Source organism: Dendrobates tinctorius, unplaced genomic scaffold (assembly GCF_039654945.1).
Source record: "Dendrobates tinctorius isolate UK_male_01 unplaced genomic scaffold, ASM3965494v1 ptg000177l, whole genome shotgun sequence".
Taxonomy (NCBI): Eukaryota; Metazoa; Chordata; class Amphibia; order Anura; family Dendrobatidae; genus Dendrobates; species Dendrobates tinctorius.
This window is the reverse complement of record NW_027361844.1, coordinates 4,797,161-4,817,027: the sequence shown is the minus strand read 5'-3', so window position 1 is coordinate 4,817,027 and position 19,867 is coordinate 4,797,161. Positions and strand designations below refer to the sequence as shown.

At 42.9% G+C, this 19,867-nt stretch overlaps 1 protein-coding gene across 1 annotated transcript in view; it reads left to right on the top strand.

Moving 5' to 3' along the window:
- The window catches only part of FLACC1 (flagellum associated containing coiled-coil domains 1), a 125,407-nt gene that overhangs the window by 86,834 nt on the left and 18,706 nt on the right, over window positions 1-19,867 (top strand). Inside the window, exons 10-14 of the mRNA XM_073551492.1 lie at window positions 3,687-3,739; window positions 6,673-6,772; window positions 8,102-8,205; window positions 11,101-11,163; window positions 16,104-16,193. Of these exons, the coding sequence (XP_073407593.1) occupies window positions 3,687-3,739; window positions 6,673-6,772; window positions 8,102-8,205; window positions 11,101-11,163; window positions 16,104-16,193 (410 nt within the window). The remainder of the gene's footprint in view (window positions 1-3,686; window positions 3,740-6,672; window positions 6,773-8,101; window positions 8,206-11,100; window positions 11,164-16,103; window positions 16,194-19,867) is intronic.

Genomic DNA, 19,867 nt, shown 5'->3' with positions numbered 1-19,867 from the left:
GGGAAGACCTGACATACCAGCTTCCTGGTCTCCAATTGTCTGTTTTGTTGACCTGCAAGATGCTTCCTTGCTGTCGGATGGCTGGGACGGGTCCGAGGTCGTTCGATGAAAGACCGCTCCAGGGACAGGTTGCAGGGTGCTGCTCCAGGTGCTGTGAAAAGAAAAGAAAAACATTAGTATAATGCATGTACAAGCACCAACTGCTGTGGAATAGAAAAGCACAGATTAAAAAACAATACACCAAAATACTTAAGCTCTGGTGGCAAGGACCGGTCTTAGGAATGCCAACTCCTAATGATATCGGTATTTTGTTCTGGTCCTTGCCGCTGAACCACTGTGAACCTGGCCCTCATCACGAACATCCCTGTTGAAGTGGTCCTTCATCGAGTGACAACGAGTTCTGACTTTGTTCACTGAGGGAAAAAGAAAGAAAAAAAATTATACAATGCACTGATGGCCAAATCTCTATAATCACACACACCTGTGTGAGCACAGCCAAGAGTCACTGCGGCAACACACAACAATACAATAGACAATGCACTGTTGGCAATGATAACACAAATGTGTATGATGCTAGAATATCTCTAGCATGACACACACCTGTGTCATCACGGCCAAGGTGACTGCGGCATCACAAAGCAATACAATATACAATGCACTCAATGTTGACCATGATAACACAATTGTGTATCATGCTAGAATATATCTAGCATGACACACACCTATGTCATCACGGCCTAGGTGACTGCGGCATCACAAAACAATACAATATACAATGCACTCATTGTTGACCATGATAACACAATTGTGTATCATGCTAGAATATATCTAGCATGACACACACCTGTGTCATCATGGCCTAGGTGACTGCGGTATCACAAAACAATACAATATACAATGCACTAATTGTTGACTATGATAACACAATTGGGTATCATGCTAGAATATATCTAGCATGACACACACCTGTGTCATCACGGCCTAGGAGACAGCGGTATCACAAAACAATACAATATACAATGCACTCATTGATGACCATGATAACACAATTGGGTATCATGCTAGAATATATCTAGCATGAAACACACCTGTGTGATCATGGACAAGAGTCACTGCCGCATCACATAGCATTGAAATACTTACGAAAATCCTTGCGGACCCTTTGACAGGCGTTGTCCTAGCCATCCATCAGTGCTGCGGCCACCTCGTTCCAGAGCCTCCGGGTCACCGACGTGTCCGCGTGCTGCGTATCACGGCTGTCCCACAACGGGAAATGCTCCTGGACCAAGTTGATGAGGGCTTCATTGCCCAGGGTGATTTCTTGGTCCCGTTGGGGAGCCTAGAAAAAAAAGAAAAACCTTAGTTTCTTGTAAAGATTTTGAAATGAAAAAGATAGAAAAAGATACAGTAAAGAAGCAAGTTTGAAGATAAAAACATGACAGAAATAAAGGCAGGGTTAAAAAAAAAGAGAAAAAAAAGGGACATTCACAGTCATTCTATACTTACAGGCCGTGTCACCGCCCGCACTTGGACTGGCTGCTCCTGCTGTTCGTCCTCACTTGCCATAGCCGATGAGGTCTGAAAAGGAAGAAAAATTAATTTGCCACATGTGTACATACAGCTGCGAATACTTACCCAAACTGTAGGGTAGAAGGTACTCACTTCACGCTCTGCTTGGGCCAGCTCACCCCGAGACAGTGTGTACTCCTCTGAAGAAGACATGCTGCAATACAAAAAAAAATTAGTACATAATAAATTTTAAAAAGGACAGGCAGACATTAGGTTCAGAATACTCACATTCTTGAAGTTGCTACTTCTCTCAGAAATTATGGCTGCTGTTCTGTCTTCCAGGCTGTCAGTAGATAGTGGTCTGCCAGTGCAAACACCTTCTTTTATCTACACTACCCCACAAGCAATGTCTCTTGTGTAGGGGGTGGTTTAAAGAAATGTCTAGACATTGTTTACTCAAATATCGCATGCGCTCAAAAGCACAGGTGGGCGCATGTCCATGCGCACGCCTGCGACCCCATAGACTGTAATGTGTTTTTTTGCACATTCTGTGTGCACGCAATCGCATGCGTTTTTTTGACAAGGTTGGGCCGAACAAAAAATGCAACATGTAGCATCTAGGCACACACCTGGAAAAAGCGCATGCGCACAAAATCGCACATGAACGCGTGCAAGCACTAGACCACGTGCCCTACATTTTAAACATAGGGGTGCATGGCGCATGCGCCCGATAGCGCTCGATGCGCTGTACGCAAAAACGCTAATGTGAAACCAGCCTAAGATGTTGTGGGGGCATGTTCTTCTTTCCAATGTATGTTGCTGCTCGCTTGTTATTGGTCAGCGTTATGCAGGGAAAGAAGTAGCCACCCCAGAGACAAATCTCTGTAACACCTAGTTGAACTATAATATAAATTATAACATAAACTTTATGAGCTAATATCTCCACAATGGAGATTAGAAAAAAAAAAAAAACCTTTTCAACTCTGCAGCCATTATTCCATGATGGGGTTAATATACCATGACAAAAAAACACCAAAAAGACTAGGTTAGATAAAAACACCAAAATGCAGGCAGAGATGCTTACCTGCCAAGGCCACAGAACAAATGAACTAAACAAGGTGCAACGGACCCATTAAGATGGCACAGGTGCAAAAATACCTGATGAGGCAGCCAGCCTCCAATCAGGACATGGCCGCTTGGTATGATAAGGCACAAAAAATAGAATCTGTATGTGGCAGTGTTCACACAGAAAATGCAAAGCATCCGGCTGAACCTATTAGTGATGCCCATACTATTAGATCAGGCGGGCCAGCCAGTGCTAAAAGATGCATACCATGTGAACAGAGGCCACAGTTTTGGTGTTAATATACCATGCTCAGGTCCTCTTTAAGGATATTATAGCCTGACATGGATTTTCAAAGGAGGTGCACAAACCTCCCCAGGTATTGCAAAATCTAGTGACAGATCCACATCAAGGCAAATCACTGTTGGCTGAATTCTTCCTTTTAATGAATAGTTTTTATATTTACAGTAGATAAGTTGCAGAGCAATGAATGATCTAATACATTTACTAATCTCTTACAAAAAAAATTGAACAGCACAGTCATTTTTGGGTTTACTGTGCTGTTGGTGTACCTGGTGCTTCCTGGTAATGAAATAATCTCCTTGCTGACACTTAGCTTTGATTCTCTTACTGCTTTTACTTGTCAATTTCTGGCTATGAGACAAGTATTAGGGAATCGACCAACTTGGAGGCTGTGTCGCCAATACTTACACTTTTAGGCCAGTTTCACACATCCTTGTTTAGCAGTCTATACTTGGACTTCAATGTAGAAATTGGCTGCCGATCTCCTGACACAAGCTCATCAGTCACATAATATGCCTATGAGGCTGTTCACGGTGTAAGTGCAGAAAGCGAAACACATACGTATGAAACCAGCTTTAGCTTCTCCTCCACTACTACTTCTCCCCTAGAATGTCCCCTCGCACAGGCTATACAGTCAACATTTCGAAGTACCAAGTAACCTCATACTTTGTAGTTCCTAAAGTGGTTCTCATAAGGAATATGGAAGTTTTACAAAGCCCAGAATGGATTGTGTATGGATAGAAGTACAATTAGTTGTAATAAGCATTAAATATATGATGACTCTCGACTGTTTTTGTGTCTTTGTGTATAGATGACCTACATAAAGAACTCGGTTTGGTCAAGAGCTCTTTTAAAACCTACCAGGTGAGACAACCAGACCGAACACATTTTACACACAATTAGATATGTTTCTTCTATAAAATCAAGACTTTATGCAATACCAGAGTCAGGTATAAGCTATGGTAGTTTTCTGACTGAGAAAGAAGTGACATGTTAATTCCTTCACGACCTTTGACGTACCTATATGTCGTGGTCAGGCAAAGATTTCCAGCCTATAACGTACAGCTCCATCATGGCGATCATGCAGGCCCCATATCCGAAGACACGGTTATCGCATGAAGGTGCCTGCTGTGTCTGACAGCAGGGCACCTGTACTCATCGCCACGGGAGTTTAGCTACCCCCTGAAACTACAATCACTGTGATTGACTGTACAATTCTGCATAGCCAATGACAGCAAATGAAAGTGCCTGAAACATTGATATTTTGTTATGATTAGCGCTAAATTGACATCAATCGTAGGCTGGTGCTTGGCACAACCAGTCTTAGCTCTGATTGTTGCTATTGGACTATTACGTCCGATCGCACCAATCAGTGATCAAGAGGGCACTTTGACGTAGCAGTCATCGCTCTTCACCACCTTATTCCAGCTTGGAGACGTATGCAGATCGGTCACTGTGGCGTTCTGCTGCTCACCTGCAGGGACTTATGGTGCCACAGACTATTTCCAGGCTGTGCATTCACTTCTGCTGATTGATGACTTGAAAAACAGAAAATTTAAAATGTTCCTGACCTGTTCCTGTCCCCTGCTTTTTTCTAATCCACTATGCTCCTTCTATCCCTAATCCCTTCCCAATCCCCTTTCTGCCGCTGAGCGCTAATCATTACTTGACTACTCCATTTTTGGCAGCTTTCCCCCTTTGCACCACCTCCGTTAGTGCTTCCTGCCATCATTTAGTCGCTGAGTGCTGACCAGTGATTCACATCATTGATCAGCGTCCATGCTCACTTTTGTTTTAGGACTTTCTTTTTCCTTTCTATTTTTTCCCCCTTGCACCACCTTCTGTGACTGTGTCCTGCAGCCACTGAGAAGCTGATCAGTGATGCACATCACTGATCGGCATCTGGTTGTTTTTTTTTTTTTGTTTTTTTTCAAAAAGTGTAAAAAAAAAAATAATCAAATAAAAAGAATAATAAAGATTAGTTGATAGGACTAGTTTAAGGGCAATGTAATCCACAGTAAAAAATATACTGTAGCAATTAGCTTATCAGATATTTGGAAACGTTGAGTACCGAAATAGTTTTTTTTTACTGATGACCATTTAGTAATTGTAGTTTCAGAATTTTAGTGGAAAAATGATTGTAGGAATCATACTACAGTTTTTTCTACTAATAAATAGAATCAGAATCAGCATCAGATAGTTGCAGGTGCTTGTTTTTTTATTATTGTCATCCATTTAGTAATTTTAGTTTATGTATTTTAGTGGAAAATTCCTGTAGTAATTATACCACAGCTTTTTCCTACTGCATAGAATTACGATTAGCGTAATTTAGTGGCCGGGCGTTCAGTAACTGTTTTTACTGTTGTCCGTCTACTTCACTTTTTTTATTTACCACATGTTCTCGTTTTTATCTTTTCATTTCAAGATTTTCTTGTATTCTGTTTTCCTTTGTTCTATTCTAAATGTAATAAATGAATAAAAAAACGTTTACACCAAACACACAACTAAATATAATTTGGCTGTCCACAACACACACACATGTGAAAAACACAACAAAAACACACACCACCCAAAATAACATGTCCCACTCTTCCTAAAGATGGTAATCAGCCGAGGATGCATACGTCTTCCTTGCCTCCGACACTGATAATGAGGGCGAGTATGCCAACTTCCCTTATCCTTCCTTCTCTGCCTCTTCTTCCTCCAGTGGTAATGAATTCCCATGCAGAAGCCCCAGAATAGTAAATGAGCCAGCATCCACTGTTAGTGACCCCCTATGGACCACACCACTGAAGATTATGAGACTGAGATTGCTGATTTTGTGGTCCAATCAGGAATCCAATCTGACACAGATCGACTTCACAGAAATAGACTTTTTCATAGTCTGTTTCTGAGAATTTTGTAAATCTCATAGTGGCTGAGACAAATTTATAAACCCAACAATTTGTTTTCCCAAAACCTCACTTCATCATTTGCTAACTGGACCTTCATAAACACAGTTGAAATTATCAAGTCTTGGCGCCTTGTGCGTCACATGGGGATACTGAAGAAGCCAAAAGTTCAGCAATATTCAGTGCTGATATTTATATTACACTCCAGTTTCCCGCATGGCAATGACCAGGAAATGCTTTGAGGTCATTCACAAACTTTTTGCAATTCACCGATAATGCATAGTGTCCACCTGGAGATCACCAGAACTTTGACTGACTTTTCAAAATTCTGAAGAATGCATTCCCCAAAGAGACATTTGCATGGATGAGTTCCTAATACACTTCAAGGCGAGGCTTAAATTCTGGCAATAATTTCCCAGTAAGAGGGCAAGGTACGGAATAAAATGGTACACATTGTAAAATTGTAATCATTGCTGCGGTAAGCACCTCCATTCAACATGTAGTGGCTGTTGTCAGGAACTGCAGAACAAGTCCTATGCAAGAGAAGAGGAGCTGATCTTCAGTCCCCAGCAGGAGCCACTATTCATTGAATGAAGGCTTTTACCACAGCTCTGTTCAATGTCTACATCCATCTGCCATCTGTAGATAAGAATAGATGATCTTTGGGGGTTCCCAGTGTTGGACCGCCACTGATCTGATACTGATAACTTATATCTTAATGATGGCTTACCATTATCAAAAAGCCTGGAGAACCCCTTTAATCTTTTGATTTTCCCCAACATATAGACCTTTTTTTCTCATTTTTTTTAATGTTAATGTACAGACATCCCGTAGAAAAGCGGGTTTAACCATCTGAGGGAATGCTGCAATGCTCCACATGGATATTACTGTATAAATTTTCTGCAGGAGAGCTTATCAGAAGAGATGAATGAAGCATGGCTGCAGAAAGAGACCAGGCTGAAGGAGTCCTTTGAAGAGCAGAAGCTAATAGACCTATCAATGCAAAGTAAGAGCATCGTAAATATTATGCTATATGTCTCTGCCAAACTTTCTTTTTGAGTAACTGTTTATATTGTAACAAAATAAAGATAACCTGGGGTGCAGTTACATTTTCTTTCTTTTGCAGCAACAGTTAACTTCTTCATTAGCCTGTATGTAGATACGTTGGCTTCTTTTCATCACCCTTGACCTCCATTCATTACTATAATGAGATGCCATTGAATTAAAGACAATTTATCAGCAGGTTTTTGCACTGTAATTTGACGTCACCATGAGACCCTGATTCCAGTGATGTGCCACTTAGTTTTCTGGGATCAGAAGTTATGATGAAGTCACAGTTTTAAGTGCTGTAGATCTAGCAGAGCTCAGTTATTGAGCTGTGAATAACCTCACCCGTACCATAACCCTCTGTGTATATTGTATAGTGACTGAGAGATGCTAATCAGTGCTGGGGGCTTGACTTTACTAGGAGACACGAGGCCAGTTGTCCTATAGTGATCTCCTGCTGATAAAACAATGATTGTATTGAAACAGTAAAACACAGTAAAGTAAGTGACACATCACTGGAATCGGGGTCTCTGAGTCTACATTATGGTGCTTTCAGATTACATAGCAAAAACCTGGTGACAGATTCCCTTTAGTGTATTTCCCGTTGACTCAGCGTGGCTTTTTGTGAAGGCAGCATGGTTGGACATTTCTAGTTTAGGAGCTGACCATGTTACCTCTGGTGAAAGCCATGAGCAGTAGACAGGAGATGACACATGGTGGTTTTCTAATACAGCAGTCACGTCTAATGATTGGGGTTTACACTTTATCAGTCATTGATGGTATATCCCAAGCATGTCCTCAGTGTCTCTGCTGAGTCACCAAATTCCGGCATTTATTTTAGTGGTAAATATATAGCATTATAAGGTTTTGATGTAATTTGGCCACTTTAACAGCAGAGGCTGAAAGCCAAAACTATTAGTGGAACGTAAATAAAGAAAAGTATACTGTAACGGAAAGTATTGCACCTATCTGTGTTGGACCAGCATCCGGTTTTAGCTTCCATACACTGGTGGATGGTGCAATGTTCTTTGCCATTTAAATAGATTTAGAGAGAATTTTTTTAATACAGACTAATGTAGCGAGTGGGGCATGAGTAACTTTCCTTTATGCAGTGCTTGCCACATTTATCCAAAAGACCTGGCATTGAATATTCCTTGTGGGTCATCCTTTTTAGCAATCCTAACCACTTTTACATGTGTCAGAAGAATCCGTCATTGCTGCCCCGGGGTGAGCACATGATTCCATTACGATGTGTGACATCAAACACTAACCATACTTTACTCCAAAGGGCAGTCCCTGATGGACACATTCGAGGCTGAGAAAAAAGAACTCCATCGAAGAGCTGTGGAAGAACAGGTCATGATCCAGAAGAGTCATGAGACACAAATTGAAGTTAGTAAAAATGAAATTAAATTAAATATGAAAATCCAAACTAGGCATCTAAGAATCAAGCGCACAAGAGTGACATTAAAAGACATCTAGGAAAATACATTTTACATAAGAAAAGCAAATAATGTTAGATTTTCTCAAAGACAAGTGGTCTATGATGATTTCTATTACATTGGTTTGAGAGGAACTATATCCTAATATTGTAACATTTACAAGGGTTAAAAATTTGTATCAATAATTGCCCTCGAATTTAACACCAACTCCAAACATAGTACAAAAACCCTAGGCTTGGCCAATCATTAAATGTTTCTACACAAACTAGTGGCACTAATGTATGTCTGCTCATACCAGAAGTAAAAAGAAACTTAAGTCTTAAGTCCCCATACACAGGATACTATGTTGTCAGGTTCAGTCAACAGTCTATTGTGTATGTGGGTGGTCGATGACTGATGGTTTCGAGAGATATCGATCTAGCAGGTCCAATTTCAGACTGATCACATTGTTCTCCCTGAGATAAGCCGCCAATTGAGGTGTTTGTCGATGGCTTTCTCATAGAGAACATAGGAGCACTCAAGCAGGCACTCCTGTGTATGGGAGAGTTGGCTGAGATGGCTTTTGGCCCGAACGATGCTTTGGTCAGCAAACTTCTATTGTGTATGGCCAGCCTTCCAGTGTGCCAGATCTTGTAAGAAGCCTCTGTCTCCCAATAAATGAGGCCCAGTTCACAACTCCCCTCTTCAGTTTATTGGTGCAAAATACATTCCTCTTATAGAAGCACATGTAAGACTTTTTTATCCCCTAAACCAGTATAAATATGTAGTGTAAGTGCAGGTAATATACAGTTAGGTCCATATATATTTGGACAGAAAACATTTTTTCTAATTTTGGTTCTAGACATTACCACAATGAATTTTAAGCAAAACAATTCAGATGCAGTTGAAGTTCAGACTTTCAGCTTTCATTTGAGGGTATCCACATTAAAATTGGATTAAGGGTTTAGGAGTTTTAGCTCCTTTACATGTGCCACCCTGTTTTTAAAGGGACCAAAAGTAATTGGACAGATTAAGTAATTGTAAATAAAATGTTCATTTCTAGTACTTGGTTGAAAACCCTTTGTTGGCAATGACTGCCTGAAGTCTTGAACTCATGGACATCACCAGACGCTGTGTTTCCTCCTTTTTGATGCTCTGCCAGGCCTTCACTGCGGTGGTTTTCAGTTGCTGTTTGTTTGTGGACCTTTCTGTCTGAAGTTTAGTCTTTAACAAGTGAAATGCATGCTCAGTTGGGTTGAGATCAGGTGACTGACTTGGCCATTCAAGAATATTCCACTTCTTTGCTTTAATAAACTCCTGGGTTGCTTTGGCTTTATGTTTTGGGTCATTGTCGATCTGTAGTATGAAACGACAACCAATCAGTTTGGCTGCATTTGGCTGGATCTGAGCACAGTATGGCTCTGAATACCTCAGAATTCATTCGGCTGCTTCTGTCCTGTGTCACATCATCAATAAACACTAGTGACCCAGTGTCACTGGCAGCCATGCATGCCCAAGCCATCACACTGCCTCCGCCGTGTTTTACAGATGAAGTGGTATGCTTTGGATCATGAGCTGTACCACGCCTTCACCATACTTTTCTCTTTCCATCATTCTGGTAGAGGTTGATCTTAGTTTCATCGGTCCAAAGAATGTTCTTCCAGAACTGTGCTGGCTTTTTTAGATGTTTTTTTAGCAAAGTTCAGTCTAGCCTTTTGATTCTTGATGCTTATGAGTGGCTTGCACCGTGCAGTGATCCCTCTGTATTTACTTTCATGCAGTCTTCTTTTTATGGTAGATATGGATATTGATACGCCTACCTCCTGGAGAGTGTTGTTCACTTGGTTGGCTGTTGTGAAGGGGTTTGTCTTCACCATGGAGATTATTCTGCGATCATCCACCACTGTTGTCTTCCGTGGGCGCCCAGGACTTTTTGCATTGATGAGTTCACCAGTGCTTTCTTTCTTTCTTAGGATGTACCAAACTGTAGATTTTGCCACTCCTAATGTTGTAGCAATTTCTAGGATGGGTTTTTTCTGTTTTTGCAGCTTAAGGATGGCTTGTTTCACCTGCATGGAGAGCTCCTTTGACCGCATATTTCCTTCACAGCAAAACCTTCCAAATGAAAGCACCACACCTCAAATCAACTCCAGGCCTTTTATCTGCTTAATTGAGAATGACATAACGAAGGGATTGCCCACACCTGTCCATGAAATAGCCTTGGAGTCAATTGTCCAATTACTTTTGGTTCCTTTAATAACAGGGTGGCACATGTTAAGGAGCTGAAACTCCTAAACCCTTCATCCAATTTTAATGTGGATGCCCTCAAATGAAAGCTGAAAGTCTGAACTTCAACTGCATCTGAACTGTTTTGTTTAAAATTCATTGTGGTAATGTCTAGAACCAAAATGAGAAAAATGTTGTCTCTGTCCAAATATATATGGACCTAACTGTACTCACTGATCGCAATCTTCCCCTGTTTCCTGCACCCCTCTGGTTCTCTTCTCACTCTGTCTCAGTCTCAAATTCTGACTTGTTGAATCTCTCTGGGGTTTATATGTGAACCAGAAGTCACATTACACAGTAAAGCAGCTTCCATCTCTCATATAAACCCTGGTGTCCTCTGGCAAGTTGGAATTTCAGCCATGTGAGCAAAGGAGAACCTGAGAGGCACTGAAAACCGGAGAACACGACGATCGTTGAGTACTGTATTTTGTTGCACGTATACTACATTAGATATACATTTAGACATGTTTAGGGAACAAAACATTTTGGGGTTAATAAATGTGGGCCATTGTATTTTGTTCAGCTTTTCCTTTACAGCAATTTTTATCATTTTCCTTTAATCAGTCTGTCTTTCTTTCAGGATACATGGAAGAAATACAAGGAAGCTGCCCAGGAAACAAAGATGCTGAACTTATTGAAAAAGGTAAATCAATGTGGCGTCATTAAAGTTTTATTACACAAATAACATGACACAAAATGTGCTTCAAGTTTTCTATTTACAGACTATAGAGACATAATCTCCAAGCTCTGACCTCAGGATGCCATGATTGCAGAAGCATTGTTTATTCACTTACATCCAGATAGCACGCCGTGTATAACAGCTTATATAATTGGAAACGAGGAGATGAATTTGTCTATTGTGTCCAATTAGCAGCCTATATTGTGAAAATGGTCACACTGCAACACAGCAGCCAAATGCATCTTGTACAATAATCTTGGATTCCTAGCTCTGTCCTGAAACAAAACACATCTTTATTGTTTCTGCTGGATATCTTAAGGGCCTTTTACATTTAGCGATGCACCAGCGATCCGACGAGCGATCCGACCTGGTCAGGATCGCTGGTGCATCGCTAAATGATCGCTAGTGAGCTGTCACACAGGCAGATCTCACAGCGATGCAGCAGCGACGCAGCGCATGATACTTACCTTTCACACACAGCGATCCTGACATCCTCCCGCCCACCTCCACGCGTCGCTCGTCTCACACGGCAGGAAGCGGACGACGAGAAATGGAGCCGGACATTCTCGCGCGATCAGCGATGGACAGCGGGGGAGCCGGTCGTTGGTAAGTATCACACATAGAGATATCGCTAGCAATATCGCTATAACGTCACAAAACCGGTGACGTTTTAGCGATATTGCTAGCGATATCGCTTAGTGTAAAACCCCCTTTAGACATGTATGAGATATCCAGTTGATCTGGATAACCAGGGGTGAACCTAGCCTCTCTGCTGCCTGAGGCGAACAGCAAAATGACCCCCCCGCACACAAAGTAGATTTTTATATCTATCCTGTAAAACTGAGTGCAATAGTGGACATTTTGATTTAGATAAATAGAAAAAAAAAGGTGTCCGAACACAAGGATGTCAGCGCCATCGCACGCACATACAAGAACAACACAGAAGTATCCAGAACAAGGATCATTAATGGCAATGGTAGGCCTGGCACAGGGCCGGACTGGGACAAAAATGCAGCCCTGCCACACAAATCCCACCAGCCCACAAACTATAACACTCCTCACCCCGATCAGTGAATTTTTTCTATACTTTGTCGTTCCCTCATCACTCTCTTAAAGGAGTTATTTGAAGAGCCACATGTGAATGGCACCACAGTGCGTATGATTGACCACAGCTCCATTTACATGGTGCTCTTCAAAGCTACATTTCGCAGGATCATGGGGGTCCCAGCGGTCAGATCCACAACAAACAGAAAGTCATCCCCTATCCCCACATAATGCTCCATACAGTATTATGGCCCCCATATATTACTGCATACAGCATAATGGGCCCCATATATTACTTCATACCGTATAATGGGCCCCATATATTACTTCATACAGTATAATGGGCCCCATATAATGCTCCATACAGTATAATGGGCCCCATATATTACTTCATACAGTATAATGGGCCCCATATATTACTTCCTACAGTATAATGGGCCCCATATATTACTTCCTACAGTATAATGGGCCCCATATATTACTTCATACAGTATAATGGGCCCCATATATTACTTCATACAGTATAATGGGCCCCATATATTACTTCATACAGTATAATGGGCCCCATATATTACTTCATACAGTATAATGGGCCCCATATATTACTTCATACAGCATAATGGACCCCATATATTCATACAGCATAATGGACCCCATATATTACTTCTTACAGTACAAAGGGCACCATATATTACTTCTTACAGTACAAAGGGCACCATATATTACTTCATACAGCATAATGGGCCCCATATAATTCTCCCCATACCCCGCTGCTCTGGTCTCCTCAGTGTATTCTGATCCTCCGCCATGCTTGGCACAGGGACATCATTAACTTTACGTATATAGTTGTCCACTTGGACTGATAGTAATACTGATTTGTTTGTACCCTGTTGTCTGGGGCTGGCCCACTTTATGGGGGTGCTCAGGGCATATGATTATACAGCAGTAAAAGTATAAGAGGCTCAATGTGACAAGTGCCACCTAGTTTCCTACCCCTCTTATTCTACTGGTACTGTGGGCACACTGACTGGTACTGGTTCCTTTCCGTACACCTCGCACACGCGTGGCTCCGTACACCTTGTACACACATGGCTCTGCTCCGTACACCTCGCACACGTGCGGCTCTGCTCTGTACACCTTGTGCACACGCGGCTCCTTCTCCGTACACCTCGTACACACAAATTAACCTGATTTTAAGGCAATACCACAAAAAACACGTGAAAGAAAGAAAAAAAAAAAAATATATATATTTTTTATATATATAACAATAATAATGAAATGGTTATAATTCTATTAGTATACCTTTTTCAACGTGTATAAGTGTGTGCCACTGGAAGAATGGTAGACCATTCGAGAAAAGATTTGTAAACCGAATCAAAGAAAAACCCAAATTTTGGTCAAAAAATGTATATAAAAATTAAATAAGATATATGAATAATAAAAAAGTCATAAAACAGATATACGATTAAAATACCTTTATTAAGTAATAGTAATACGAATACATATAAAAAAGATGTGTGCTCAAAAGAATTTTATATATAAACCTATATAGGTTAATAAAGCACGGCGTTCCCCATTAATAAATAACTATATTTTATCCCTCTATACATTGGCTCCTTAAAAAAGTGACATAAAATATATGGAGACCATATAGGCTCAAACAAGTGTCTGTGCATAGAACCATGTGGTGATGCAAAACAATCAACAAGGAGAGAAACCAATGTGATGGTATAAAGTGCAAAAAATGCAAATTCCAAAAATAAATAAAAGAGTGAGTGTAGGGGAAAGGAGGGAAGCTCATCCAGCAGCGTTCCTCCAAGGTATATACCCTCTATTCTTCCCTCCTTTCCCCTACACTCACTCTTTATTTATTTTTGGAATTTGCATTTTTTGCACTTTATACCATCACATTGGTTTCTCTCCTTGTTGATTGTTTTGCATCACCACATGGTTCTATGCACAGACACTTGTTTGAGCCTATATGGTCTCCATATATTTTATGTCACTTTTTTAAGGAGCCAATGTATAGAGGGATAAAATATAGTTATTTATTAATGGGGAACGCCGTGCTTTATTAACCTATATAGGTGTATATATAAAATTCTTTTGAGCACACATCTTTTTTATATGTATTCGTATTACTATTACTTAATAAAGGTATTTTAATCGTATATCTGTTTTATGACTTTTTTATTATTCATATATCTTATTTAATTTTTATATACATTTTTTGACCAAAATTTGGGTTTTTCTTTGATTCGGTTTATACACCTCGTACACACGCGGCTCCGCTCCGTACACCTCGGACACTCTCGGCTCCGCTCCGTACACCTTGTACACACATGGCTCTGCTCCGTACACCTCACACACAAGCGGTTCCGCTCTGTACACCTTGTACACACATGGCTCTGCTCCGTACACCTCGCACACGCGCAGCTCTGCTCCGTACACCTTGTACACACATGGCTCTGCTCCGTACACCTCGCACAGGCGCGGCTCTGCTCCATACACCTTGTACACACATGGCCCTGCTCCGTACACCTTGTACACACATGGCTCCGCTCCGTACACCTTACACACAAGCGGCTCTGCTCCGTACACCTCGCACACGCGTGGCTCTGCTCCGTACACCTCGCACACGCGTGGCTCTACTCCGTACACACAAGCGGCTCTGCTCCGTACACCTCGCACACGCGTGGCTCTGCTCCGTACACCTCGCACACGCGTGGCTCTGCGCCGTACACCTTCGCACACGCGTGGCTCTGCTCCGTACACCTTCGCACACGCTTGGCTCTGCTCCGTACACCTTCGCACACGCGTGGCTCTGCTACATCCATCCTGTAAACCCCTCACTGACCCCTCACATAAACTTACTCATCCAGCACCATGGCAACCAGCACAGCAGAGTCCGGCTGCAAACACCGAGAGCTCTGCCACAGGACCTATGATAGGTCACAGCAGGGGAGGAGTCAGGGGTCACATGATCAGGGGGACCTGACTCCTTCCCTCATGTGACCTCATCAATTACAAGCCTCTGCACGCTACCGCAGCACCAGCGTGCAGAGGCTAAATTGTAGGTGCTGCGGGTAGCAGAGCGCATAATGCCCGCCCCCTGTGCACAGCATCTGCCTGCCGCCTGAGGCGGCTGGCTCAACTCGCTTCATTATAGGTGCATCCCTGTGGATACCGCAGGTTAAAGATTCCAGACTTCCTCAGGGACCTGCACTTATCAGAATGGGAAGGTTCCCCAATATTCTATCCTACCTGGTACTGTGTCCACTGTGAATGGAGAACTTGCCACACAAGTACTATTAGTGTTCAAGTTCCCATAAATCATTGATATTTTCATTCAATGGCCCTTGAAGCGTTTAAGGCCCATTTAGATGAAACGATATTTGGGAATAAGTGTTCGTTAATTAATGGTTTGTGTAAACATGCTGGCAATCACCCACCGAACCAGCAAAATGCTCATTTGTTGGGCAATTGGATCATTTATGCCTGCATTAAAGTCTTTGCTATCTGCAGCACATCGTCCTATGTAAAGAGGAGATGTGCCCCTAATAATGATGATAACCTATGCACCAGAATAATCCTATTATCAGAGGCCTGTCTAAGCAGTCTGCTAAATGACCACTTATCGGCTGGTTTAAAGCCGATTGGCAATTGTTTTAGCATCCATGGTCGCCAGGTGTAAATGCATCGTACAGGGTTCATGATGGAGCAAGACCACATGAGAATATAAGGAATCCAATTGTTATATGCTGCAACATTTTGGTTTTGCTCAGAATAGCAACCGATGTAAAAGAAAATCTATGTGCGCTGAGGAGGCTGCTCAATAAACACTGGAATATGTTTTATAGCATTTGCAGACTGATATTGCTGAGAAAAATGAAGCTATACATTCACTTACTGCAGACCTACAACATGCCCATACGGAAAAAGAAACGTTGGTAAGTGACAATGAACAACTACATGCCTTATACTTACACACGTGGCAAATGCACATATTGGAGGCACATAAAGTGTTTCTTCTCACTGATTCATGTCGATTTATTGGGAAATGTTCCATTTTACACTGTATTTACTAGTTGGTGAGTGTCCAACGTCTGGGACCCAGGGGCTGGGGAACTTTTATCTCTGACAGGGAACTTTCATCCCTGTTAGGCTAGTTTCACATTAGCGTTTACGGCCGCAGCGTCGGGCTGCGCACAGCCGCCGCTAAGCCCCGCCCCTGACGCTGCAGCCATAAACGCTAATGTGAAACTAGCCTAACAAGGTGGCGCAGCAGGTCAGACGTACATGTACAATGCTGCTCCATTCTTACAGGGATAAAAGTTCCCTGTTCCGCCAGTTAGTTCAAGTCTGAGCAGTTTGCCCCCCACCAATCCCCCGTGGATATGTGATAACTTATTTTTAAGTGACAATCTGTTCACTGTTCCAGCAATCCAGTGATTCTAATATAATTTGTGCACGTGAAGCATTAGACTAGGATAGGAAGGTTCTTGTAATGATTTTCTCTTTTTTCTTTTTGATAAGTTTCTATTTTGATGACAAAAGATATAAAATGATCCATCTGGCAGTAGCAGAAGCTGAGTTTTAGGGTACCGTTACACCTAGCGACTCACCAGCGATCCCGACCAGCGATATGACGCGGCCAGGATCGCTGGTGCATCAGGGAACGGGGATCGCTACTTACCTGTCAGATGCGGCGATCCTGCGTCCTCCCGCCCGCGTCCATGCGTCGCTCATCGTCACAGCAGGAAGCGCCGCAGGAAGCTGACGACGAGAAATGATCCAGGAGCTTCTCGCGCGATCAGCGATAACCAGCGGGGGAGCCGGTCGGAGGTAAGTATCACATGTAGCGATATCGCTAGCAATATCGCTGTAACGTCACAAAATCGGTGACTTTACAGCGATATTGCTAGCGATATCGCAGTGTGTAACGGGGGCTTAACATGCTCAGACAAGTATCTGTGGAAAATCATTCCTGAACCTAAAGCCCCCGTTACACACTGCGATATCGCTAGCAATATCGCTGTGAAGTCACCGATTTTGTGACGTTACAGCGATATTGCTAGCGATATCGCTGCATGTGATACTTACCTCCGACCGGCTTCCCTGCTGGTAATCGCTGATCGCGCGAGAAGCTGCTGGATCATTTCTCGTCGGTCACTTCCTGCGGCGCTTCCTGCTGTGTCGACGAGCAGCGCGTGGAGCCGGGCGGGAGGACGCAGGATCGCCGCGTCTGACAGGTAAGTAGCGAACCCCGTCCCCAGCGATGTCGCTGGTGAGATCTGCCTGTGTGGCAGCTCACTAGCGACCACCTAGCGATGCACCAGCGATCCTGACCGCGTCATATCGCTGGTCGGGATCACTGGTGCATCGCTAGGTGTAACGGTACCCTTATTCTTTATTCACTTCGGGGACCCAGACATGTTTTGGTGCTAACAACCAGCATGTCCAGTATACAGCTCCCAATAACTCTTAGATCCAGATACACAAAGTGCTGGGAACACACAGAAATAGATAGAGAAGTTATAATATTCTGTAAAATGAAGACTTTATTATGTATTTAAAGTGATAAAATACATGCACACAGATCATTGTTTCAGGTTTAGCAGCTACTATGACAAAGAGTTGCAAATCCTAATCTCAATGCCATATATGTTGTACTAATTTGATAAGCAATAAAACCTTCATTTTATGGAATGTCGAATATTTTGTGTGTGTTTTGGTGAAAAAAAATAATGAAGTGATAGACAAAGGCTTTCATTATCAATAGGTAGATGAAGTGGCTTGCAAAAGTATTCACCTCCTTTGCTTTTTGCCTATTTTGTTACATTACAACCTGTGTTTAAATATTTTTGTAATCTGATTTGTGAGTGATGCATCAGCAATAGTCTAAGTTAGTGAAGTGAGAAAAATATAGCCATAAATTACATTTATATGATCAGATAACTAAAAATTGGCATGTGCATATGTATTCACCCCCTTTGCTAAGAAGCCCATAAAAATTTGTGGTGCAAGCAATTACCTTCATAAGTGACAAGCTTAGTGAAAGGAAGTCCACCTGTGTGCAATCTAAGTGTCATGATCCATTTTTTGATCTGTGTCAGATCTGGATTCGCATATATAAACTTTTTTCCTTTCAGGCCATCGAGGGTTAACATCAGTTTTTCCCTCCGGTGGCCACTGGTGTAATTGCATTGCTTGGTGAGTTTGCTGATGCAGGTGGTGACCACTCCCACACTCCTTTAAAAGGTCACCTGGTGCATCAGCTGACTGCTGGTTATACAGGTCCTATTGGAAACCAACTGTGCTGAAGAAAGGAACTTTCTGGTGCAGTGGTGCTTCAGCTGAATCACTTAGTGACATTATAATCAAACCTCCCATTTTTTCTGGTGAGCCATGGCCCAACTGCTTCAGACCCTCACCGATGAGCTTAAGGTGCTTCGGAGTGAGGTGGTGCAGCAACTGCAGCAGTTGATGGGGTTTTGGGCCTCGACTCAGGTGCAGGCTCAACCAGAACCCAAGATATCTCTCCCTGACAGGTTTTATGGAGGGAGAGATAAATTTCTGGTTTTTCATGAGGCCTGTAAATTATACTTCAGGCTCTGCCTCATTCATCAGGGAGTGAGGAATAGCGTGTGGGGATTATTGTCTCCCTTCTCAAGGGTGATCCCCAATCCTGGGCCTTCACCCTGCTGACCGATTCGCCATCTTTACGGTCGGTGGACGGGTTTTTTGCGGCTCTGGCGCTGGTGTAAAGAGATCCTGATGGCGTCTCCCTGGCGGAAACCTGACTCCGTAAAATCAAGCAGGGGGGCCGGCCAGCTGAGGAGTACTGATTAGAGTTTAAGAGGTGGGCCACTGACACACAGTGGAATGACCCTGCCCTTAGGAGTCATTTTGTGCAGGGTCTGTCCCCTAGGTTGCAGGATACTCTGGTGCAGTACGCCGCCCCCAGGTCGTTGGAGGCCGCCATGTCCCTTGCCATCCGGGTGGATAGACGCCTCAGGGAGAGGCACACACCAAATGTGCCCCCTGTAGTCCTTGTTAGGGAGGAGGGCACACCAGTGCTGACGGACGAACCTATGCAGGTGGGAGGAGTTAGTTCCAAAACGGTGTCGCCTACGGTTCGTCGTGGTGTTGGGAGCATGTTTTTACTGTGGGCAGACAGGTCATTTTATCGGTGTCTGCCCAGCTCGCAACAAAACATCTGTACCACCTAAGAAGCCACGTTTCCCTGGTCATATGGAGGAAGGAGACCAGGGAATGTATATTTACTCTGTAATTCTACAACCATCCCCTTCTTCTCCAGTGGGGCAGCAGAGGTGCTGCCAGGGAGTAGCGGTAAGTCTCAACCTTTACCACAAGCTTACCCTGAGTGTCGGAGTCCTCTTAGGAGGAGGGGTCAGAGGAGAGTGGTGGTTCCTTCTGAGCATTGTTGGGGTGTGAGTGTGATGACACAGGGGGACACCTCTGTTGTCCATTCTGTGATGAGTTCACCATCTCGTGGCAAACGTGTGCATGGCCATAAATGTTCAGGTGTGTGAATGAGTACGTATGGGTGTCCACCAAAGACATCCAGTGGAGGTGTGCTGCTGGAGTTTGGGTGTCAGCC